Source organism: Scyliorhinus torazame, chromosome 22 (genome assembly GCF_047496885.1).
Source record: "Scyliorhinus torazame isolate Kashiwa2021f chromosome 22, sScyTor2.1, whole genome shotgun sequence".
Taxonomy (NCBI): domain Eukaryota; kingdom Metazoa; phylum Chordata; class Chondrichthyes; order Carcharhiniformes; family Scyliorhinidae; genus Scyliorhinus; species Scyliorhinus torazame.
Window position 1 is genome coordinate 99432735 of NC_092728.1, and position 25541 is coordinate 99458275.

The window sequence follows — 25541 nt, forward strand, 5'->3', positions numbered from 1 at the left end:
TAAACGTAAGTGTTGGCTGCTGTGGTTAAAGTTCTAAGACTTCCGGTGGTGGCAAGGGAAACATTCACGATGAAGAAACGAAGAACAGGAAGCGCATGGCCGCAGACGAGAAATAACTTTCCTGCTATGATTTTCCATTTAACCCCAGTGCCCTAGACTCAACGCTCCACCGCAAACAAAATACATGTTTGACAAGAGAGGCTGAATCTGCAGTAAGAGTAGCACATTATTTTGCGTTGCATTTCAGACGCTGTAAGCGATAACTGCACTCTCCCACCCCTGTTGCTGAACGCCCTTGTAAAAATAAATGCAGCAGTAATGTTTTGCATCTTTTTTTTGTAGCTATTCTTTGCCTGGTGAAGACAAAATAGAATCTAGTGGTTAGGACCAGTCCACTTTCGAGCACAGGGAGAGATGCATGGGTTTGAGAGCAGGTGGTAGCTGCCTGCCGTGTTCTATGCAGTGTAATAACTGCTGAGGGTTTTCAGTGAGCAAATTAATTTGAGAGAGGTCTATGGAGCCTGAATTATGGCAGGAACAAAGCTGAAGCCGTCCTCTTCAGAGCCAGAGGCTGTGATGAAAGCAATAACACAGAACGCCAAGGATGCTAATGTAAACAGTTCCCCCAAAGCAGCTCGCAGGATGGGATCTTTCGGGAGTGACTATGGACCAAGGTACTGCAGTTTCTGTGAAGGGGCTAATGCATTGGAAAGATAGGGAAGCCAGAATGCAAACTAGTTATAATGTGTTCAGCTGATGGCAATGTAACGTGATGCTCTCATGCTGTTTCAGAAGGCAGGCTGTGTATTTACATACTCAGGTAGGAGGCAAGAGGAGCCGAGCTTAATTGCTCTGCTCACCTCCATTGAACAATATCTTTAACCCATTCATACGGTGGTAAGGGACAATTGATATTTCAAGAGGCTCTCTGTTTTGGACCATTGATAATACTGTTTTATCCATTTTCAGATTGAGTGAGTTAAAAGCAAACGTTTCTGATGCTTAAAGGGGCATATTATCAATTGGTAGAAATGTGAAATAGGGAATGACTTGTTTTACTGGTTAATCTTCACTTGTAGTCAATGCAGCTCACTATCCACTTATTAATTCATTATTGCTGTAATAATTTAGCATGACAAGAGTGACTGGTTTGTGTGTTTCGACATTCGATTTTCACATTGTCTTTGTCAGTTTGGCAGCTTATTGCCAAGAATGATATGAGTGGGGAGAGGGAGAGCTCTTGCTACTTTCCCATAATTGCTCTTGGTTTAATGACATTGTGTGTGTTTATTACTGTAGTCCTTTCAGTAAACGTTTAGCAGTCTGACATGGTGATGTTCTCGATCCGCGCAAGTCCATCAGTTCTTTCTCCTTCTCATCCAATTTAATTTTCACCCTTTAATATTTTCCCTCCACTTTCCTTGGGTGGGGAGCTCAATTGAAGGAAGATATGGAGCGGGATTCTCCGGCCGCGCCTGCCTGGCGACCGGAAATTCACGCCCAGGGCCAACAGACCTTTACATGGTCCACGTCCCACTGAATCCCGATCCGTGGGGCGGGATTGTCCCACCCTCCTGTTGACGGGATCTTCCAGTCGCGTCGAAGTCAACGGAGATTTCAATGACTCGCTGCTTGGGGAAAGAATTATAGCCACGGCTACCTGAGTGGCACATTGTACATGGGTTGACTTGTTCTGGGATCTTTACAACGGGCGAGATTCTCCGGTCCTCCGGAAACCTATTTCTCGGCGGCGCACTGTTCGCTGGTGGCGGGATTCTATCTTCCCACCACTTGCCAATGGAATTTTCTATCGTAACCACCCCACGCTGTCGCGAAACCCGCAATGAGCTGAGAATTCTGGCCAATATCTCCTTGGCCATTGCCCTCCAGTTTAGAGTCACAGAACCATTACCACACTTTGATCTTTTCCGCGCTGGGGCTGCGTGTCCCAGTCGCTGGTAAAAACCTCCCCTGCAATTCTCGTCGAAACCTCGACCTGTGCCTCCCCCACCCCGCCCTGGTCCTTTGCCCATTGGCTAATGGGCTGAGTCTTCGACCACTCTGAAACGTGAAGCTGAGATCAGGAACTCCCCGTCGGGAAACTGTATCTTGCGGAACAACTTCATCGTAACCTCTCTCTCTCCCGGAAGCTGAGTACTGCAGATCCCTGGGAAATCAGAGATTTAAAAGCTTGTGGGAAAGTAGCTTACTCACCCTGCATGGCTGAGGTCAGAGAATTGGAAAGTGGGAAATTATCGGTGTCCTGCCTTTGGGCAGGACCGAAATGACGCTCCCAGGCAAACTGCTTGAGGTAGTTTACATGACTGATTCTGGCCTAATGATTAACGTGCAGCATCACATGACCTCACTTCAACACAATGGCACTTTATCACGCTGTTCATTCATAAATAATGTAACATATGTACATGTGGAGGCTGTATGATGGCGATGAGGCTGCAGTATAAGTCTTGCCACAGTGGATTGACTGCACCGTCACAATGAAAATGTCACAGTTCTGACAACGATTTGAACCCTGCCCCCTGCATGATCATGGAGTATTTATTTTAATGAGAAACGCGGTGAAAAGCCAATGTCGATGCGCAGGGCACTGCCAAGATTGGAAAGAGGAACGGGGTAATCCAGAGTGTTTTGGTTAAAAGTGATGGTGGTATGTGTGTGTGTGTGTTCCAATACAATCAGGAAGTCCAAGTTGCTGTGATAACCTTACGTGCGTATTGTTGTGTGGAGCTATGGTGAATGATGCCTGCAAATCCATCCAATACACTGGCTAATGGCAGGCGGTAAGGGGATTTCTGGCGGCGGGATTCTCTCTTCCCGCCGCTTGTCAGTGGAATTTTGAAATGAAGTCCCGCTCATGCCGCGGGCGGGGGGTGGGGGGGCGGTGGCTGCCGATGGGCAAAGAGAATCCCACCGGCCGGAGAATTCCAGCCATGATGGAAAGAAGGTCCGAGCCTTTTTAAAAAGGGAATCTTTCGCAAGATGTCAGCCATTATCGGCCATCACGCCCTGGGGTACTCGAACCAAGAGCTTCTGGGTCAGAGGCGGCGATGCTGCTCTCTGCACGATGAGGCCCTCAACAGAAAAGCTGAGGCCTGGAGTTCCACAGCTTTTTGAGATTCTGATTCTGGTAAAGAATGAGGTGGAATCATAGAATTTACAGTGCAGAAGGAGGCCACTCGGCCCATCGAGTCTGCCCCGGCCCTTGGAAAGAGCACCCTACTTAAGCCCACAACTTCACTCTATCCCCGCAACCCAGAAACCCCATCTAACAGTTTTGGTGATTTATCATGGCCAATCCACCTAACCTGCACATCTTTGGACTGTGGGAGGAAACCGGAGCACCCGGAGGAAGCCCACGCACACACGGGGAGAACGTGCAGACTCCGCACAGACAGGGACCCAAGCCGGAATTGAACCTGGGACCCTGGAGCTGTGAAGCATTTGTGCTATCCACAAGGCTACCGTGCTGCCCCACTCCTTTAATTGTGTGCTGGAGCCGAGGGTGGCCAGGTCGAGCCCCAGGTCAATGGGAAGGCTGAGGATGGCAAAGGAGCTGGGAGGGTTTGTGGACAGGATTAATATGGCAGACCCGCGGAGGTTTTAAGGACCCAGGGCGGGGTGGGGTGGTGGGGGGGGTGGGGAGCACTTCTTTTCACACGTCTACAAATTATGCCCCTTTTTTTGTGGTAAGCCGAGAGATGGTGGTGGGGGATGGTGGGGGCGGGGGATGGTGGGGGCGGGGGATGGTGGGGGCGAAATATGTTGGTGGTGGGGGATGGTGGGGGCGGGGGATGGTGGGGGCGGGGGATGGTGGGGGAGGGGGATGGTGGGGGCGGGGGATGGTGGGGGCGGGGGATGGTGGGGGCGGGGGATGGTGGGGGCGGGGGATGGTGGGGGCGGGGGATGGTGGGGGCGGGGGATGGTGGGGGCGGGGGATGGTGGGGGAGGGGGATGGTGGGGGCGGGGGATGGTGGGGGCAGAGAATGCGGGAATCGTGATTTCTGACCACGCACTGCACTGGCTGGAGGTTCAACTTGGCTCGAGGCAGGAGCACAGGACAGGATTCATAGATACATAGAAGATAGGAGCAGGAGGACGCTTTTTGGCCCTTCGAGCCTGCTCCGCCATTCATCACGATCATGGCTGATCATCCAACTCAATAGCCTAATCCTGCTTTCTCCCCATAGCCTTTGATCCCATTCTCCACAAGTGCTATATCCAGCTGCCTCTTGAATATATTCAAAGTTTTAGCGTCAACTACTTCCTGTGGTAATGAATTCCACAGGCTCACCACTCCTTGTGTGAAGAAATATCTCCTCATCTCTGTCCGAAATGGTTTACCCTGAATCCTCAGACTGCGACCCCTGGTTCTGGACACACCCACCATCCAGAATATCTTCCCCGCATGGGGGCTAGACATGGGGCTTTCAGCGGACAGGGGGTTCTGCGATGAAGTGCGGTCGGTGATCGAGGACTACGTGGAGTTGAACCAAAATGGGAAGATGTCGGCGGCCACATTCTGGGAGGCGTTGAAGGTGGTGGCTCGCGGTGGGGGGGGGAGATTATTTTGTTCAAGGGAGTTGGGAGGAGGAGAAAGAAGTATGGCCGATTATTGGATGAGATAATCGAGGTTGACAGGAAATATTCGAGGGCCCCACCGTGGAGGGATTGGGGTAGTTCACCAGGCTGACGACAGGAAAGGCGGTTGGGCAGCTAGGGAGAGCGAGAGGGGTTCAGGATGAATATGGGGAGAAGGCGAGCCGCATGTTAGCCCACCAGCTACGGGGGCAGGCCACGTCTAGAGAAATCCTGAGAGTACGGACAGGGAAGGGGGAGATAGTGTCGGAGCCGGGGAAGATAAATGAGGCGTTCAGGGAGTACTGTGAGAAGTTTTACAGGGCCAATCCAGGGGTATGAGGAAGGTGATGTGGGGCGATTTCTGTATGGGCTGTACGGATGAGGAGAGGAGGCACGCGCTGGAGGAGCCATTAGGGTTGAGAGAGGTGATGGAAAGCATTCCGTGGGGCAGCACGGTAGCATAGTGGGTAGCACTGATGCTTCACAGCGCCAGGGTCCCAGGTTCGATTCCCGGCTTGGGTCACTTTCTGTGTGGAGTTTGCACGTTCTCCCTGGGTCTGCGTGGGTTTCCTCCGGGTGCTCCGGTTTCCCCCCACAATCCCCGAAAGACGTTCTGTTAGGTAAGCTAACTCCGCTACCTCCTTACCCGTCCACCCAACGGGGTCATGATGACATTTGGTAACCGCCTGCTTACTGTTGGAAAGTTGTCTGCCCTTCACGAATCCCGTTGGTTCTCTGCAGCCACCCCCGGAACGCATCCTTCCATCCTCCGAGCCACTAACTTAGCCAAAACTTTCACATCTGTATTCAACAGTGATATGGGCCCATATGACCGACACTCGAGTGGGTCCTTCCCTTTCTTCAGAATTACCGTGATCGCAATCTGCGTCCGTGTCTCCGGCAGCTCCCCGTTCCCCAGCACCTCGCTAAACATCCCCAGTAAATGTGGTGCCAACTCCGCCGGGTAACCGTCCGGGCTCCTGGACCTTCCTCAACTTCATCCCTTTTATAATCTTTATTGTCACAAGTAGGCTTACATTATCATCGCAATGAAGTTACTGTGAAAAGCCCCTAGTCCCCACATTCCGGCGCCTGTTCGGGTACACTGAGGGAGAATTCAGAATGTCTAAATTACCTAACAGCACGTCTTTCGGGGATTGTTGCTACGTCACAGCCTGCTTTGATCCCTCGCCAGACCCACCTCTCTCCACCTCCAATACATGCCAACCCTCCCCCGGCATGAACCCGTGGTTCTCACATAACGGTGTTAACATCCCCTCCACACCCTAATCGTGGACTCCTGCTCCATCCTGACCCACTCTAGCCCCTCTTCTTCTCACCACTGCCTCAGTTTCTCTGCATTCGTCGCCCAGTAATCATGCAGCAGATTTGGTAACGCCAACACCGCTTTCTGCTCTGACTCTGTAACAGAGCCCTCTTCACCCTAGCACCGTCCCCGCCCATATAAACTCCGAGGTCACCGCGTCCAGCTTCCGAAAAAAGGCCTTCAAGATCGGTAGGTCTGGAATACGAATAGGAATCTTGGCAGAACATTCATTTTATCTACTTGTCAGGTGTGGAGCATCTCATCTCCTGAAGTCCTCCATTACCTCCTCCACCAACTTTGTTAGGTTCTATTTGTGTATCGTCGCCCACTTCCCCGTCACCTGGACCCCCAGGTGCCTAAACCCATTCTGGCTACCCAAAATGGCAACACCCCCAAATTGGCTCCTGTCATAACATACACCAGTATATCATGGTGCAGACACACACTGATGGACACACAGTGGGACCAATCAACAGACACAACATCGCAGCCAATCACCAGTGAGAGCACATGCACTATAAAGACAGGGAGCATCAGAGTTCCCGCTCATTCGAGTTGCAGCCAGCTCGGAGCACAGAGCTCACAGCCTGCAACACAGACATTCACCATGTGCTGAGTGCATAGACTGGTTAGGACAAGGCAGAGGTCTTTAGTTAAGGCTAGTATCGTATTAACCCACAGTCTAAGTATATTTAATGTTTCATTCCATCAGCAATGTATCTTTCAGTTATTAATGAGGGGTGTTGGGGGAGTGGGGGGCGGGGGGGGGGGGCGCGGGGAGGGGAAGGGGGCAGTCGGTGGTGGGGGGACCCATTACGATCGTGCCTGCCAAAATTGAATTTTTCAGTCTTGTGCTCATCTTAAGGTTCTCCACTCTCTCAATTTTAGAAATGTTCATTCCTGACAAAGAAAGAAATTTGTTTTTATGTTCCAAAAGTTCTTCACAGTCACTACTAACCACTGCATCACCATGCCGCCCCGGCCACTCCTACTCGTGACTTATTTCCCTTACTATCCACCCAAACCAATTCTACAACCTCATCTCCTGAAACAAGCCCATTTCTGAACACTGCACTAAAGCCATCCTTGGTTAACAGTGCTACCCCCTCACCTATACCTAGCTTTCTACTATTCTTGAATGCCATACACCCCTCAATATTCAGGACCCAATGGGTAGCACTGTTGCTACACAGCTCCAGGGTCCCAGGTTCGATTCCCAGCTTGGGTCACTGTCTGTGTGGAGTCTGCACGTTCTCCCCGTATCTGCGTGGGTTTCCTCCGGGTGCTCCGGTTCCCTCCCACAAGTCCTGAAAGACGAGCTGTTAGGTATTTTGGACGTTCTGAATTCTCCCTCCGTGTACTCGAACAGGCACCGGAATGTGGCGACTAGGGGCTTTTCACAGTAACTTCATTGCGGTATTAATGTGGAGAAGGAGGCCATTCGGCCCATCGAGTCTGCACCGACCCTTCGTAAGAGCACCCCGCCCAGGCCTGCGACCCCCCCCCCCTCCCCCCCCCCCCCCCCCCCCCCCCCGCCCCCTCCGCCACATCCCTGTGGTGAACCACTGTATTAGGGGATGTAAGGTAGGACCTGCACTACAGGTTCGCCGGTAGCTCCTGCCGGCTGGCTCCGCCCACGGAGAACTGTATAAATATGCATGACCACCAGTGCCCTGCCATTTCGCCAGCTGCAGCAGGAGGCCACGCATCTGACTGTAATAAAGCCACAGTTGTTCCCAACTTTAGTCTTTGTGCAATTGACCGTGCATCAATTTATTACAGTCAGATTTTCCACAGAATGGATATCAGAATGAAACCAGATCGCCTGCAGCTGGATCCGCACTCGCCCGACGCCAGGAAAGACTTTACTCACTGGCTAGCATGTTTTGAGGCCTACATCAAGGCTGCAGACCCCGAACCAACGGAGGCTCAGAAGATAAACGTCCTGTACTCCAGACTGAGCTCCAGCGTGTTCCCGTTGATCCAAGATGCCACGAATTACACAAAAGCAATGGAACTCCTTAAGGAACACTACGCGCAGAAGGTAAACACGCTCTTCGCCAGGCATGTACTCGCCACCCGCTCGCAACTACCTGGTGAGTCAATCGAAGACTTCTGGCAGGCCCTAATTCCACTCGTCCGGGACTGTGACTGTCAGGCCGTTACGGCCACCGAACACGCAAATCACCTCATGCGCGATGCCTTCGTGACGGGGATTGCGTCGGGCCGCATCCGAAAACGATTACTGGAAGGGGCCACACTCGAACTGACGGAGCCAAAAACCTTGGCACTCTCCATGACGGTCGCATCCCGCCGCGCTGCCCACCCTTCTACTCCTTCCTACCCCTCCTGGACCCCGCCGACGACCTCCTCAGCCGGGGCCCTGCCTTCTCAATACGTCTGCACCGCACGCCGATCCACGCACCCCGGGGGTCCCTGCTGCTTCTTCTGCGGTCAGCAGAAGCACCCCCGCCAACCCTGCCCAGCCCGCACTGCAGTTTGTAAAGCCTGAAGTAAGAAGGGCCACTTCGCGGCTGTGTGCCAGGCCCGTACAGTCGCTGCAATCGCGCCCGCTATCGCCCCCTCCCCACGCCAGATGCACAATGGGAGCTGCCATCTTCTCCTCCCCGGTCCATGTGCGACCAATAGGTGCCGCCAACTTGTCCCCCTTCGGCCACGTGCGCCTCATGGGCGCTGCCATCTTGTCCCAACCCCGCAATGTGCGCACCATGGGCGCCGCCATCTTGTCCCGACCCCGCAATGTGCGCACCATGGGCGTCGCCATCTTCTCCCAACCCCGCAATGTGCGCACCATGGGTGCCGCCATCTTGTCCCGACCCCGCAATGTGCACACCATGGGCACCGCCATCTTGTCCCCCACAGGGGCTCCGGACATCCCGACATCGGAACCGCACTCGCTCGCCACCAGAAGCATCCGATTGCTACCCGCAGCTCGCTTCGATGACGCTGGACCAATCTCGCCCGCACAACCTGGCCACCGCGTCGACGATGGTGAAAATCAACGGCCACGTGACCTGGTGCCTGCTGGACTCCGGGAGCACCGAAAGCTTCGTTCACCCAGATACGGTAAGGCTCTGCTCCTTCGTGGTCCACCCTGCCACTCAAAGGATCTCCCTAGCATCCGGATCCCACTCCGTCCCGATCCGAGGCTTTTGTACAGTCACCCTCACGGTCCAGGGCGTAGAATTTGGTAACTTCCGCCTCTGTGTCCTTCCTAATCTCTGCGCTGCACTCCTGTTGGGCCTGGACTTCCAGTGCAACCTCCAGAGCCTCACCCTCAAATTCGGCGGGCCCTTACCCCCCCTTACCGTTTGCGGCCTCGCGACCCTCAAGGTCAAACCCCCCTCCCTTTTTGCCAATCTAACTGCGGTTTGCAAGCCCGTTGCCACTAGGAGCAGACGGTACAGCACCCAGGACAAGACCTTCATCAGGTCCGAAGTCCAGCGGCTGCTTAAGGAGGGTATTATCGAGGCCAGCAACAGCCCCTGGAGAGCCCAAGTGGTAGTGGTTAAAACTGGGGAGAAACACAGGATGGTCGTGGACTACAGCCAGATCATCAATCGATATACGCAGCTCGACGCATACCCCCTCCCACGCATATCTGATATGGTCAATCAGATTGCGCAGTACCGGGTCTTCTCAACAATTGACCTGAAATCCCCCTACCACCAGCTCCCCATCCGGAAGTCGGACTGGCCATACACGGCCTTCGAGGCGGACAATCGCCTCTACCACTTCCTCAGGGTCCCTTTCGGTGTCACAAATGGGGTCTCGGTCTTCCAAAGAGAGATGGACCGAATGGTCGACCAGTACGGTTTGCGGGCCACCTTTCCGTACTTAGATAATATCACCATCTGTGGCCATGACCAGCAGGACCACGATGCCAACCTCGATAAATTCCTCCGCACTGCCACTCTTCTCAACCTGATCTACAATAAAGAGAATGTGTGTTCAGCGCGATCCGGTTAGCCATTCTCGGCTATATAGTCCAAAGCGGACTTCTCGGGCCCGACCCCGACCGCATGCGCCCCCTCATGGAACTTCCCCTCCCCCACTGCCCCAAGGTTCTCAAACGCTGCCTGGGGTTCTTTTCCTACTACGCTCAGTGGGTCCCAAACTATGCGGACAAGGCCCGCCCACTCATTCTGTCCACCCAATTCCCCCTCACGGCCGAGGCACAACACGCTTTCGCCCGCATCAGAGCAGACATCGCCAAGGCCGGGATGCGGCCAGTGGACGAGTCACTGCCTTTTCAAGTAGAAAGCGACGCTTCAGACGTCGCCCTTTCCGTCACTCTAAACCAGGCAGGCAGGCCCGTGTCATTCTTTTCCCGCACCCTTCATGCCTCTGAAATTCGACGCTCATCCATCGAGAAGGAGGCCCAAGCTATCGTTGAAGCTGTGCAGCATTGGAGGCATTACCTGGCCGGTAAGAGATTCACTCTCCTTACGGACCAACGGTCGGTAGCATTCATGTTCAATAACACACAGCGGGGCAAGATCAAAAATGATAAAATCTTGCGGTGGAGAATCGAGCTCTCCACCTATAATTACGAGATCTTGTATCACCCCGGTAAACTCAACGAGCCCCCAGACACCCTCTACCGGGGTACATGTGCCAGCGCACAAGTGGACCAACTCCGGGCCCTACACGACAGCCTTTGTCACCCGGGGGGTCACTTGATTGTACCATCTGGTCAAAGCTCGCAATCTGCCCTACTCCGTCGAGGGAGTAAGGACAGTCACCAGGGACTGCCAGGTCTGTGCGGAGTGAAAGCCGCACTTCTACTGGCCAGACCGTGTGTGCCTGGTGAAGGCTTCCCGCCCTTTTGAACGCCTCAGCGTGGATTTCTAAGGGCCCCTCCCCTCCACCGACCGTAACACGTACATTCTCAGTGTGGTCGATGAGTACTCCAGCTTCCCCTTCGCCATCCCAAGCCCCGATATGATGTCTGCCACCGTCATCAAGGCCCTCAGCACCATCTTCGCTCTGTTCGGTTTCCCCGCTGACATCCACAGTGACAGGGGATCCTCATTCATGAGCGATGAGCTGCGTCAGTTCCTGCTCAGCAAGGGTATAGCCTCCAGCAGGACAACCAGCTACAACCCCCGGGGAAACGGGCAAGTAGAACGGGAGAATGGGACGGTTTGGAGGGCCGTCCAGCTGGCCCTACGGTCCAGGAACCTCCCAGCCTCTGCCAAGATACTGTCTCACTCAGGGACCTGGCACCATCAGATTCCACCCCAACACCGCCCCCCCACCCCCACCAATGCACACCCCCCCCCCACCTCCCACCGCGCCGCCAATATTGACCCCACCAGAGCACGCCCCCCTCCCCTTTTCCACACAAGAGGACGATGAGGACTTCGGCACGCTCCTGGAGTTCCCCGATGACTGGCCAGCATCAGCACCGCCACCACCGCCATCGCTGCCACCTCTACCACCGCCAGCACCGACTTCGCCGCCACCGTTACGCCGCTCCCAACGAAGCACCAAAGCACCGGGCCAGCTGAACCTTTGACGGACTCCGGACCGTCAACATGGACTTTTCTTTCCCTACCACTGTGCATAATTGCACTAATTGTATATAGTTTCACGTCACCCCCGCCGGACTCATTTTAACAGGGGGTGAATGTGGAGAACTGTATAAATATGCACGACCTCCAGTGCCCTGCCATTTCGCCAGCTGCAGCAGGAGGCCACGCATCTGACTGTAATAAAGCCACAGTTGTACCCAATCTGTGTCTTTGTGCAATTGATCGTGCATCAATCCCCATAACCCCACCTAACCTTTTGGATACTAAGGGGCAATTTAGCATGGCCAGTCCACCTAACGTATGGATAGCACGGTAGCACAGTGGTTAGCATTGTTGCTTCACAGCGCCAGGGTCCCATGTTCGATTCCCGGATTGCGTCACTGTCTGTGCGGAGTTACACGTTCTTTCCCTGTCTGCGTGGGTTTCCTCCGGGTGCTCCGGTTTCCTCCCACAAGTCCTGAAAGACGTGCTGTTAGATAATTTTGACATTCTGAATTCTCCCTCAGTGTACCTGAACAGGCGCCGGAATGTGGCGGCTGGGGGTTTTTCACAGTAACTTCATTGCAGTGTTAATGTGAGCCTACTTCTGACATCTTATTGTCATCCTGCAGCCTTGTCTTCAATGGCTATCAGATCGTATTTATTTTGCTCAATGTGTGCGATCAATTCATTTACCTTGTTTTAAGTGTGTGTAAAAAGCACGGTGGCACAATGGTTAGCACTGCTGCCTCACTGCACCAGGGACCCGGATTCAATTCCAGCCTTGGGAGACTGTCTGTGCGGAGTTTGCACTTTCTCCCAGTGTCTGATTGGGTTTCCTCCGGGTGCTCCGGTTTCCTCCTACAGTCCAAAGGCGTGCAGGTTAGGTGGATTAGCCATTATAAATTGCCCCTTAGTTTCCAAAAGGTTAGGTGGGGTTACTGGGTAGCAGGGATAGGATGGGGCGCTCCTTCAGAGGGTCAATGAGCTGAATCGTCTCCTCCTGCACGGAAAGGATCCTATGATTCTATGAAATAAATACGTAACAGTAACTATTGTCAGTTGAAATGATTTCCTGTTGAGGTACACCACGAGTCCAGTGGTGGCGGCTGCATTCAAAATTTGGGGGCAATGGAGGCGGCACAGGGGGGAAGTGGGGGCCTCGGTGTGGACCCCGATACGGGGGAACCACCAGTTTGTTCCAGGGAGAATAGATGGAGAGTTTTCGGGGTGGTACAGGGCAGGGATAAGAAGGTTGGGGGACCTGTTTGTGGATGGGAAGTTAGTCAGCTGGAGGAGAAGTACGGGTTCCCCCTGGGAAACGCCTTTAGGTATCTACAGGTAAGGGCGTTTGCCAGGCGGCAAGTGGTGGAATTCCCGCTGCTTCCGCCATGCATGGTACAGGACAGGGTGCTCTCGGGGGCGTGGGTTGGAGAGGGGAGGATCTCGGCAACATACCAGGTGATGCAGGAGGAGGAGGAGGCCACGGTGGAGGTGCTGAAAGGTAAGTGGGAGGAGGAGTTGGGGGAGGAGATCGAGGAGGGGACTTGGGCAGATGCCCTAGGGAGGGTGAACTCTTCCTCTTCGTGCGCGAGGCTCAGCCTCATACAGTTTAAGGTGCTGCACAGGGCACACATGACCGGGACAAGGATGAGCCGGTTTTTTTGGGGTGAGGACAGTTGTGTTAGGTGCTCAGGGAGCCCAGCAAACCACACCCATATGTTCTGGGCATGCCCAGCGCTGGAGGAATTTTGGAAGGGCGTGTCGAGGGTGGTAGGATCCAGGGTCAAACCGGGCTGGGGGTTCGCAATATTTGGGGTTGCAGAGGAGCCGGGAGTGCAGGAGGCGAAAAAGGCCGGTATTCTGGCCTTTGTGTCCCTGCTAGCCCGGCGAAGGATTCTTCTTCAGTGGGAGGATGCGAGGCCCCCAAGCATGGAATCCTGGATCAACGATATGGCGAGGTTTATTAAATTGGAGAGGGTGAAATTTGCCTTAAGGGGATCGGTGCAAGGGTTCTTCAGGCGCTGGTGACCGTTCTTGGACTTCTGGCAGAGTGGTAGATAATGGTCAGCAGCAGCAACCCGGGGGGGGGGGGGGGGGGGGGGGGGGGGTATGGGTTCTATTTTGTTTATTTTATTTTATTTTTATTTATTTTTGTTTGTCTATACTGGGGGATCTGAGGGGGGGGTATATTTGCTATGTGTTTCAGCGGGTGTTAATATATCATTTATGTATAGGGGGAGGGGGCATTGGGTTGTTTTGTTTTGTTTTGTATTTAATTCTATTGGGTTCCTTTTACATTTTGTTGTTGATGTTTTGTGAACACTTTAATAAAAATTATTTAAAAAAAAAAAAGATTTCCTGGTGAGTCTTGTGGTATGGATATCCTGCTAAAGGGGATAATGTAAATAATTGGGCGGCTAAATTGGCATGCCCCGTTGAACACCATGGGCGCGATTGTCCGACCCCCCCACCGGGTCGGAGAATCGCCGGGGGCCGGCGTGAATCTCCGCCACCGGTGATTCGGCGGGGGCGGGAATCGCGCCGCGCCGGTCGGCAGGGAATCCCCCGGCGATTCTCCGGTCCGCGATGGGCCGAAGTCCCGCCGCTGTCAACCCACGCCTACCGGCGTGGATTGAACCACCTTTGGGACGGCGGGACAAGGCAGCGCGGGCGGGCTCCGGGATCCTGGGGGGGGGCGCGGGGCGATCTGGCCCCGGGGGGGTGCCCCCACGGTGGCCTGGCCCGCAGTCGGGGCCCACCGATCCGCGGGCAGGCCTGTGCCGTGGGGGCACTCTTTTCCTTCCGCCTTCGCCATGGTCTCCACTATGGCGGAGGCGGAAGAGACTCCCTCCACTGCGCATGCGCGGGGATGCCGTGAGCGGCCGCTGACGCTCCCGCGCATGCGCCGCCCGGCAAAGTCATTTCCGCACCAGCTGGCGGGCACCAAAGGCCCGGCGCAGGCCTACCCCCTCAAGGTGAGGGCTCGGGCCCTCAAGATGCGGAGACTTCCGCACCTTTGGGGCGGCGCGATGCCAGACTGATTCACGCCGTTTTTGGCGCCGGTCGGCGGACATCGCGCCGATTACGGAGAATCCCGCCCCATGTTTTTGGCGCTTATTAGTAAGCTAGCCTCTTGTAATGTGATCACTTGAAAAATTCTGGCCCCACCCCTGACCCCATAACCCATGACTCCCTCGTCCGTCAAAAATCTGAATAACTCGGCCTTGAATAAATTCAATGACACAACCTCCACTGCTTTCCTGGGAAGGAAATTCCACGGCCTGATATCCCTCGGAGAGAAATCAGTTCTCCTCATCTCGGTCTTACTCATAGAATCGATGGCATCCCAACAGTACAGAAGGACGCCATTCGGCCCTTCTGAATCGAGTCTGAATTGGCCCTCCGAAAGAGCAACCTATCTAATCTGCCCATATGGAAGCGAGAGGGAGACGGAGAGAGCTGAAATGGACAATTGAAGGGGAAACAGAGCATTCAGCTATCTCACCATAAAAGAGCATTGGGCTGGATTCTCCGTACGCCGGCGGGACGCTCCGTTTCGCTGGCTGGTCAATGGGGTTTCCCATTGTGGGGCAGCCCTACGCCGTCGGGAAACCCCCGGGTGCCGGCAGAACAGAGCATCCCGACGGCGGAGATCCAGCCCATTTTCTTTCAGGGAATGAAGGATCCTCACTTGCATTTATTTGTGCACCAACCTAAACACAAAACATACCCTTTTTCAGAACCACTTTTTAGGATTATAAACTCAGCTTGAATCTGAATTGCGGCTTTGTAATCATATAATCGACAATCGCTTATCTGAAATGCATTAGGTTGTTGTTGGAAAACTAGACTCTCTAAAGATTTAATGAGATAATTACAAAATATCAAAATTTATTCTCACTATTAAGAACTACATGAATCCTACATCTGGGCTGGTAAAATGATTAGATTTGGTTTTATTGTCACGTGTACCGAGCTACAGTGAAAAGTATTGTTCTGCAGGCTGATCATTGCATACAAACATAGGGCATACATAAATACACAATGTAAATACATGGACACAGACATCAGATGAAACATGGGAAGTGTAGTGCTACTCAGTGGTGAAGATGCGTGGAGAGGTCAGTTCAAAGAACAAAGAAAATTACAGCACAGGCGCAGGCCCTTCGGCCCTCCCAGCCTGCGCCGATCCAGATCCTTTATCTAAACCTGTCTTCTATTTTCCAATGATCTACTTCCCTCTGTTCCCCGCCCGTTCATATATCTGTCTAGATGCATCTTAAATGATGCTGTCGTGCCCGCCTCTACCACCTCCGCTGGCAAAGCGTTCCAGGCACCTACCACCCTCTGCGTAAAAAAACTTTCCACGCACATCTCCCTTAAACTTTTCCCCTCTCACCTTGAAATCGTTCAGTCCATAATGCTATATTACCGTTCTTGATAATATGTTGTGTACTGTGTCCTTTCTTCCAGAATGATCCGATGTGGTATTGACAAAGAATATACCAATCAAAAGATTGAAACAAAACTAATTTATTATTAAACTACTAAATAAATTAAGTTTGCACACTCTACTGAGCTACAGATAATAATGAAATGAAAATGAAATGAAAATCGCTTATTGTCACAAGTAGGCTTCAAATGAAGTTACTGTGAAAAGCCCCTACGCGCCACATTCTGGTGCCTGTTCGGGGAGGCTGGTACGGGAATTGAACCGTGCTGCTGGCCTGTCTTGGTCTGCTTTCAAAGCCAGAGATTTAGCCCTGTGCTAAACCAGCCCCATAATTAAGTAATATTGAATCTGTCTTACAGTACTCAATAATCTAAATAGTCACTAACTACACTATGATCTAACCTCATGTTAACTCTGTCTAATCTAATCTTCTAATGCTGTCACCATGCTTTCTCCTTATGCTACTCCCAGAATTCCTTAGAGTCTGACATAATTACAGAGAAGTGGTAATGCCCTCTAGTGTTTGATTTACATAGAGATGTAATTATTAACCCTTCACTAACCTGACTATATCCATAACATTACACATAAGAGGGTCAGTCAGGGGTCTCGTGTCATGAGAATGTCGCTTTAAGAAATGGTTAGCTTCTCATGTTACTGCAGTGATGTCAGAGTGCGGGTGGAGCTGAGCTGTGGTTTTGCTTTTTAGTTTCACTTTGAGAAAAGCTTGGGTGTGTCTGGGTTTTCCAGTGAGCTGCAGCTGAAGTTAAACAAAGAGCTGTCCTGTTGATCTCTGCCATCCAAAGACTATCTCTGGATCATTTGGTGAATTCAGAATTATAAATGTTCTCAGTAGTGAATGTGAACCTAATGTGCTCCTGTTTAAAGGTTTGTTAAGTCTTTTGGATGTTAAAAGGACAGCTTAAAGGATTACTTAGTGTTGTATTCTTTGGGGGTTATCTTTGAATTAATGGTTGCTAAGATGTTCACTGTTCGTTTTAAAAAGGTTAACTTGAGTTCATAGAATAAACATTGTTTTGTTTTAAAAAACACGAGTCCATTTCTGCTGTACCATTCCTGCAGAGTGCTCCCCATACCACAATCTATTAAAAGTTGTGGGTCAGGTGAACTCCATGATACACTTTGGGGTTCTCTAAACCCTGACCCATAACACTTGTAACAGAGGGGAAGAAGCTGTTTTTGAATCTTAGTGTGTGTGTTCTCAGGTATCGTCTGCCCGATGGAAGAGGGAATTACCCGGGTGGGAGGGGTCTTTGATTATGCTGCCCGCTTTCCCAAGGCAGCGGGATGTGTAGACAGAGTCAATGGATGGGAGGCGGGTTTACGTGGTGGACTGGGCTGTGTTCAGGACTCTCTGTAGTTTCTTATTGTCTTGGGATGAGCAGTTGCCATACCAGGCTGTGATGCAGCCAAGTAGGAGGCTTTCTACGGTGCACATGTAAAAATTGGTAAGACGAGGGTAACCTTTGGTGTTGGAGAGCACAAAGGCATTCAGCTTGGTGATAGAACTGACAAAATTGTGTGTTATTGAGACCAGTATTAAATTGCACAGGACCGACTACCCAAAGGTTTAATCATCAGTGTGCCATTGTGTTCTATAGCCATTTCATTCACACAATGTATCTTTCAGTTACTAATGAAGGGAGGGAGGGGGCAGTCAGTGGTGGGGGGACCCATTACTATCATGTCAATCTTGTGCTAATCTTATCTTCATTCTCTAGATTTTAGAAATGTTCATTCCTGCCAAAGAAAGAAATTTGTGTTTATATTCCAAAAGTCCTTCACAGCCAGTGTTGCAAAGCAGAAAATGCGTCAGCCGATCTGTGCACAGAAATATCCCACAAGCAGCAGTGATAATTACCAGATATTTATTTTTAGTCACGCTTGTTGAGCGATAAATATCAGCCAGTACGTTGCCAGGTTCCTTTGTTACTCTTCGAAATGGTGCCATGGGGTCACATCCACGTGGGAGGGCTTCACGTCCCGTCTGAGAGCCAGCACCTCCCGCCGGTGCTGCACTCCCTCAGTACTGTATTGGAGTGTCAGCTTGGACTTCACTGCTCAGGTCAATGGTGTGGAACCTGAACTCGCAAACTCCTGTTTCAGGTAAGAACATTGCTCCACCGAGCCATGACTGACACCTGAAGACACTGATATGTGCTGGGGTACAGGTCGATGGGTCCAGCAGCCTTTTCGTACTTGTTGAAGTGGTCATTCATCTTGCCTGAGCATTAAAAAAAAAAGTTCTAATAACTATTGGCTATGAATTTGGCATAAAGTCTACCCTTAACTCTTAACGACCGGGGGTTGAGCGGTGACCTGATAGAGGCCTACAAGATTATGAGGGGCATGGATAGAGTGGATGGGCAGGGTGGAGGGGTCGGTCACCAGGGGGCATAGGTTTAAGGTCGTGGGGCAAAGTTTAGAGGAGATGTGCAAGGCAGGTTTTTTACACAGAGGGTGGTGAGTGCCTGGAACGCGTTGCCAGGGGAGGTTGTGAAAGGAGATACATTAACGGCGTTCAAAAGGCGTCTTGACAAATGCATGGATGGGATGGGTATAGAGGGATACAGCACGGCACAAGGAAGTGCTGAGGGTTTAGGCCAAAGTTGGAATCATGACCGGTACAGTCTTGGAGGGCCGAAGGGCCTGTTCCTGTGCTGTATTGTTCTTTGTTATGCGTCCCATCCATGTTATTCTTCCCTGATGCCAGTTCAGACAGTTAGCAGCAAAGGTACCACGTGGAGTGCAGGAACAGGAACCTGGCTGATTCGGTTTCCAAATAACCCATTGAATGAAGACATTTCGTCTCAGCTCAACCCCAAATGGCTGACTCCTTATCCTGAGACTCTGAGTGCTTGCTCTAGATTCCCCAACCAATATACTGACCAATTGCTTTTGGAATACGTTTGTGTTGCAGTTGTGAACTACAAACCCTACGCACAGTTAATGAGATTATTTAGCCATTCATTTGTATGATGATGACATAAATCCCTCTGTTTTCACCCCCATTCCTTCTGGATTTCCCCAAAGAGTGACTCTGGCATCGCCTTTGAGAGGGACCATCACTCGACACTCGGCAATGCTAAAATCCATAACTTGGTGGGGGGGGCGGTTACAGGGTTAGGATGAAGGTGTGGACTTGGGTAGGGAGCTCTCGCCAAGGACCGCGGCAGACTCGATGGGCCGAATGGCCTCCTTCTGCACTGTAGATTCTATGAGTGAAGTGAAAATCCAACTTGCATCTCGCCACTGCTGGGTCGAGGATCGTTATCAGTTCTATTTATTGACGGCCAAAATCCACAATGAATAAATTGATTCACTTATTTAGACATCGGCGGTATTCTCCCCTACCCGGCGTGGCGGGGGGTCCCGGCGGGACGGAGTGGCGTGAACCACTCCGGCGTCAGGCTGCCCCAAAAGTGCGGAGTGGTTGGTGCCCCGCCGGCCGGCGGGAAAGGGACTTGACGCCACGCCAACAGGCGGCGAAGGGCCTCCGCCGGCCGGCACATGCGTGGGAGCGCCAGCGCATGCTGGCGTCGTCCCCGCGCATGCGCAGAGGGATTCGCTTGCTCACCGGGAATGGCGGAGGAGCACGGCCTCTGGTACAGAAAAATAGAGTGCCCCCACGGCACAGGCCCGACCGCGGGCCAGGCCACCGTGGGGGCACCTCCCGGGGCCAGATCCCCCCCGCGACCCCCCAGGAACCCCGGAGCCTGCCTGCGCCGCCAGGTCCCGCCAGTAAGGGACCTACTCCAATTTACTCCGGCGGGACCGGCAAAGAACGGCCGGAGAATTCGGTCAGCCCCTGGGCCCATTGAGTCGCAACGGACCCCGCCATTCTCCAAGGCGGGCGGCGCGACTCACGCCGGGGCAATTTTTGGGGGGGGTGGGAGAATTAGGAGGACGGCGGGGGCGGGATTCACGCCGACCGCCAGCGATTCTCCTACCCGGCGGGGGGTCGGAGAATCTCCCATGTCCAGAGATGCAGCAGGCACATTAATGACTCCACAGCCAATGTTCTCTGCTTGCTCCAGCAGTTGATGACCAGCTGGAGGTCTCTACTGACAGCCTGATTGCAGTTCTACTGTGATCGCCCTCTTCTTCTATATCTAGGGGCTCTTATGATCATTTTCTTGCTTCAGTTATGGTGTAAAATCCCACCCGTTTATGCCTAAATTCTTTGAAGGCATCTGGTATCAAAAGTATCCATTTTTCTTCAATTGATCTCAACAACTTCCAAAACATCAGCCTGAATTTCGGCTCCGGAGTATGCAGAGTCGGGAAACTCTTCTGCTCCCAGCATCCAACTCAGGAAAAACTTCTCGCAATGGCAGGTTGTTTATTCCAGGATGGTTGTGTACTGGATTTGGGCCCATCGCTCCTGGAAACAGCGTGGAGACAGTCACAGGGGCTGCTAAAGTTCAAAAACCCCGCCTCCGGTGCTCTGGGGACGTCAGCTTGGTCTAATTCCAGCTTTCCCTCCCAGCTGGATCAACAATGGCAAGAAAGCACTGAATTGTTACAAATGAACTGTAATAACCCTGTAAGGGGCGCTATTGGTTGTGGTGGGTGGGTGATGGTGAGTGGGTCCAGAACCAGGGGGCACAGTCTGAGGATACGGGGCAGACCGGTAGCATAAATTGCCCTTAGTGTTGGGAGAGGTTACTGGGTTATGGGGATAGGGTGGAGATGTGGGCCTGAGTAGGGTACTCTTTCCAAGACCCGGTGCAGACTCGATGGGCCCAATGGCCTCCTTCTGTACTGTAAATTCTATGATAAAAAAAAGACCATTTAGGACAGAGATGAGGAGATATTTCTTCACCCAGAGAGTGTAATCATAGAATTTACAGTGCAGAAGGAGGCCATTTGGCCCATCGAGTCTGCGCCGGCTCTTGGAAAGAGTACCCTACCCAAGCCCACACCTCCACCCTATCCCCATAACCCAGTAACGCCACTCAACACTAAGGGCAATTTAGCACGGCCAACCCACCTAACCTGCACATCTTTGGACTGTGGGAGGAAACCGGAGCACCCGGAGGAAACCCACGCAGACACGGGGAGAACGTGCAGACTCTGCACCGACAGGGACCCAAGCCGGAATCGAACCTGGGACCCTGGAGCTGTGAAGCAATTGTGCTAACCACTATGCTACCATGCTGCCCGGTGGTGGGCCTGTGGAACCCGTTACCACAGGAAGTATTTAAGACCAAAACGTTGTGGGCTGGATTTTCCAGTTGCCGACGGTGAAATCACTTTTGGCGATCGGCCGGAGAATCAAAGTTCCTGACCGAATCGGGGCCGCTCCGCCCCCCTCCGCCGAGCGACGTATCGATGGTCTCAGGACATTGCCTGAGGCCCGCCCACCAATGCTCCGCCCCGACCGGCCAAGTTCCCGACTGCGTGGGTCTCTCATGGTCTCATCCGTCAGGAACGCGGCTGAGAACTCGGTCCAGCGCCGCCACAGTCGGGGGAGAAACGATCCGTGGGCAGCGGGGGACTCTATCAGGGGTTGGGGGAACTGTGGGGGGTGGGTGATCCGGGGCACGCGAGCCGGCTAAAGGGGGGGGGCACTATTTGGCGGGCCGGGTCCGCGAACGGTGTCCGCCAAGTAGGCCGCCGTGCGCTTGAGCGACCACAGACCCGCAATTCTCCAGGCCGTATCGGCAGCTAGAGCCAGGTGCTCTACGCTGCCGCCATTCTGGCCCCCAGCCAAATGGTGGATCGGTGGCCGTTTTACGCCATTTTGTTCTGACGTAAAACGCGTTCCCAAGCTGGCGTGGGGACATAGCCTCAGAATGAGAATCCAACCCGGTATGTTTTCAAGAAGCAGTTAGATACAGCACTTAGGGTAAAGGGGGATGAAAAGATATGGGGGGGGGGGGGGGCGGGGGGCGGGATTTGGCTGTTGAATTGGATGATCAGTCATGATCACAATGAATGGTGGAGCAGGCTCGAAGGGCCGAATGGCCTCCTCCTGCTACGTGATTGTTTTCCCCGTGCTCCTTGAGGAGTATGAGCTTACTCATGCTTGTACAAAAGGGCGGCCAGTCTGGAACTGACCAACAGGAGAGAGCGAGTACCTGGTGAGGTTCTGCCGGTACTCATGTACATAATTGTTGCAAAATAAATGTTGTTTACTGTGGCTTACTTTGGACTCCCCGAGTCCTATTAAATGAACATGCTGGAAAGTCATTCTGTCTTTCAGCAAGAGGAACTGAGGGCCTACATCTATATAGGCTAGTCCTCTTAAATGATTTACTTTCAAGACCATAAGAGCGGAAGTATCGAGTCTGCTCTGCCATTCAATGAGATCATGGCAGCTGAGGTTTTCATCTTGCGGCGAAGCACTTCCTTCAGGTTGTGCGATTTTTCAATGAACCAGCTGCATCGAGAGCCCTCACATTTGGTTTAAAAGTCCCATCCCATCCTGTGCCTTTGATGTACTGTATTAATTTGCATGTAATGACGTTACCAGCCGTACCAGCCTCCTCGTACAGGCGCCGGAATGTGGCGACTAGGGGCTTTTCACAGTAACTTCATTTGAAGCCTACTTGTGACAATAAGCGATTTTCATTTTCATTTCATTAATCTAAGTTCAAGGGACAGGAGCAGGAAATACCTTGACAGGAATCAAGTTTAATTAAATAGGTGGGTAGGCCCACTTGACCGAATCCATTAATCGTGACCCCATTAGTCTGGCTAAGTGCAAGGCTCCATTGTAGCCGAGAATATTGAAGCAACTTGCTGGGAAACGAAATGCCATTTATCTGAGGTGAGTACTTCCAGTTCTCTTCCAGTTCATTTACCAAAGTTGCCTTTCAAAGAACTGCTCTGAAAGAAGGCCCCGCAAAAGCTATAAACTCAGCTAATTGGACGCCTGTAATTACTGCTCTTCCGCTTTGAGCCAACCGGTCGGACATCTTCTCCGATATTTTGTTCCATTCTCTCCAAAAGATGTTGACCGTCGCTCTGCTCGTTTTACTGCCAGTAAACATCAATCTCATCATCTCTCTGCCACAGGAAATAATCAAAAATGCTCGTGTCCAGCAAAAAATCTGAATGGTCAGTGGAATGCTGGATTTTATACCCAGAGGACTGGAGTCATGCTTCATCGGGAAAGAGGGTGACACAGTGGTAATGTCACTGGATTAGTAAGACAAAGCTCAGGCTACTGCTCTGGGGAGTCATGCTTCCCTTCCCTTACGGAAGTAAGTCTGCCTGGCCTACGTGTGACTCCAGCCCTATCCACAACAACGTGGTTGACTTTCAGATGCACTCTGAAGTGGCACTCGCAAATCGCTCAGTTCAAGAGCAATTCGGGAAGGGCAACAAATGCTGGCTTGGGCAGAAACACCATGTCCACGAGAGAATACATTAAAAAAAACACTTCAGCTATGCACATTCCCAGTCAGATCACGCCTGGACACCACATCTAGGCCTTGGAGAGAGTTAAACTATGATGTCAGATTAAACAAGCTAGGGGTATATTCCCCTGAATTTAGAAGACTGCTGGGTAATTTGATTGAAGGTTTCAAAATATTAAAGGGGATCACATAGATAGATTGGGAGATGGTATTTTAGCTGATTAGGGAAACATCAAGTAATTGGAATGCATTTCGTGCTTGGAATGCACTTACCTCTCTTTGATGTGGTCAATGTTTACAAACATTGGGGTTTCAACACTTAGGCCATTGAACCACGAAGGAAGATGAATGAATGAATGAAAGTTGCAGGTGGTTTGTAGATGCTCTTACAGACAGCTAAGAATCGCTTGTAGCTAATGGATCTGTGGGAGCCGGACGCAGATCATAGCTGTTCTCCTTAGAGGAATGGACACATGCGGCGAGATTCTCCGACCCCCCGCCAGGTCGGAGAAACGCCGGGGGCTGGCGTGAATCCCACCCCCGCCGGTAGCCGAAGTCTCCGGCACCGGATATTCGGCGGGGGCGGGAATCGCGGCGCGCCGGTTGGCGGGCCCCCCCGCTCGATTCTCCGGCCCGGATGGGCTGAAGTCCCGCCGCTAAAATGCCTGTCCCGCCGGCATAAATTAAACCACCTACCTTATCGGCGGGACAAGGCGGCGCGGGCGGGCTCCGGGGTCCTGGGGGGGGGCGCGGGGCGATCTGGCCCCAGGGGGTGCCCACACGATGGCCTGGCCTGCGATCGGGGTCCACCGATCCGCGGGCGGGCCTGTGCCGTGGGGGCACTCTTTCCCTTCCGCCTCCGCCACGGAGCAAAATTCTCCAGAAACGGCGCGATGTCCGCCGACTGGCGCCCAAAACGGCACAAATCAGACGGGCATCGCGCCACCCCAAAGGTGCGGAATGCTCTGCATCTTTGGGGGCCGAGCCCCAACCTTGAGGGGCTAGGTCGGCGCCGGACGAATTTCCGCACCGCCAGCTGGCGGAAAAGGCCATTGGTGCCCCGCCAGCTGGCGCGGAAATGACATCTCCGGGCAGCGCATGCACGGGAGCGTCAGCGGCCGCTGACAGCTTCCCACGCATGCGCAGTGGAGGGAGTCTCTTCTGCCTCCGCCATGGTGGAGACCGTGGCGAAGGTGGAAGGGAAAGAGTGCCCCCACGGCACAGGCCCGCCCGTGCCACCTTGTCCCGCCGGTAAGGTAGGTGGTTTAATTTATGCCGGCGGGACAGGCATTTTTGCGGCGGGACTTCGGCCCATCCGGGCAGGAGAATCGAGCGGGGGGGCCCGCCAACCGGCGCGGCGCGATTCCCGCCCCCGCCGAATATCCGGTGCCAGAGAATTCGGCAACCAGCAGGGGTGGGATTCACGCCAGCCCCCGGCGATTCTCCGACCCGGCGGGGGGTCGGAGAATTTCGCCCACGGTCTCCACCATGGCGGAGGCAGAAGAGACTCCCTCTGCTGCGCATGCGCGGGAATGCTGTCAGCGGCCGCTGACGCTCCCGCGCATGTGCCGCCTGGAGATATCATTTCCGCGCCAGCTGGCGGGGCACCAAAGGCCTTTTCCGCCAGTTGGCGGGGCGGAAATTCATCCGGCGCCGACCTAGCCCCTTAAGGTTGGGGCTCGGCACCCAAAGATGCGGAGCATTCCGCACCTTTGGGGCGGCGCGATGCCCGTCTGATCTGCGCCATTTTGGGCGCCAGTCGGCGGACATCGTGCCGTTTCCGGAGAATTTCGCCCATGGATCTGAAAGGCAAGTGTTACAGCTGTGATGCTTCTCACTGCCCTGTCTGGACTGCTCTCTAGCTTCCAGACAAGGGTCTCTTTTCTGGGGTGGGGTGGGGGAGGCATCTGTGTAGGGGGGGTTTGTGTGGGGTCCCTTTAGGCAGAGTCCCTGTGGAGGGGTCCTCCTATTACAGGGGTCCTTGTGGAGTGTCCCTGTATCACAGGAATCCCGGGAGGGAGGGGTGGGGTGATCGGGTCACCCTCGCACTTGGGGGTGGAGGGCACCCATGCAATCCTGGGGTGGGGGGGTGGCGGTTGCTGCTGATGGCGGGCCGATACCGGGATTCCCTGGGAATTCCTTGTATTCCACACCATGAATAAATTCTTGTAACACTGAATTGTTTACCGGTTTGCGCTCCCGGGGGATGATAAACCGGTTGCAATTCAGCTCCA

At 53.0% G+C, this 25541-nt stretch overlaps 1 protein-coding gene across 4 annotated transcripts in view; it reads left to right on the forward strand.

Moving 5' to 3' along the window:
* The window catches only part of kcnt1b (potassium sodium-activated channel subfamily T member 1b), a 531773-nt gene that overhangs the window by 242639 nt on the left and 263593 nt on the right, over positions 1 to 25541 (forward strand). The window contains exon 1 of one of the 4 annotated variants that reach the window (XM_072488723.1): positions 480 to 674. The exons of the other annotated variants lie outside the window; for them this stretch is intronic. Coding sequence (XP_072344824.1) covers positions 529 to 674 — 146 coding nt within the window. The 5' untranslated portion in view covers positions 480 to 528. Of the gene's footprint in view, positions 1 to 479; positions 675 to 25541 lie in introns of those variants that run through there. 4 annotated transcript variants of the gene reach the window in all.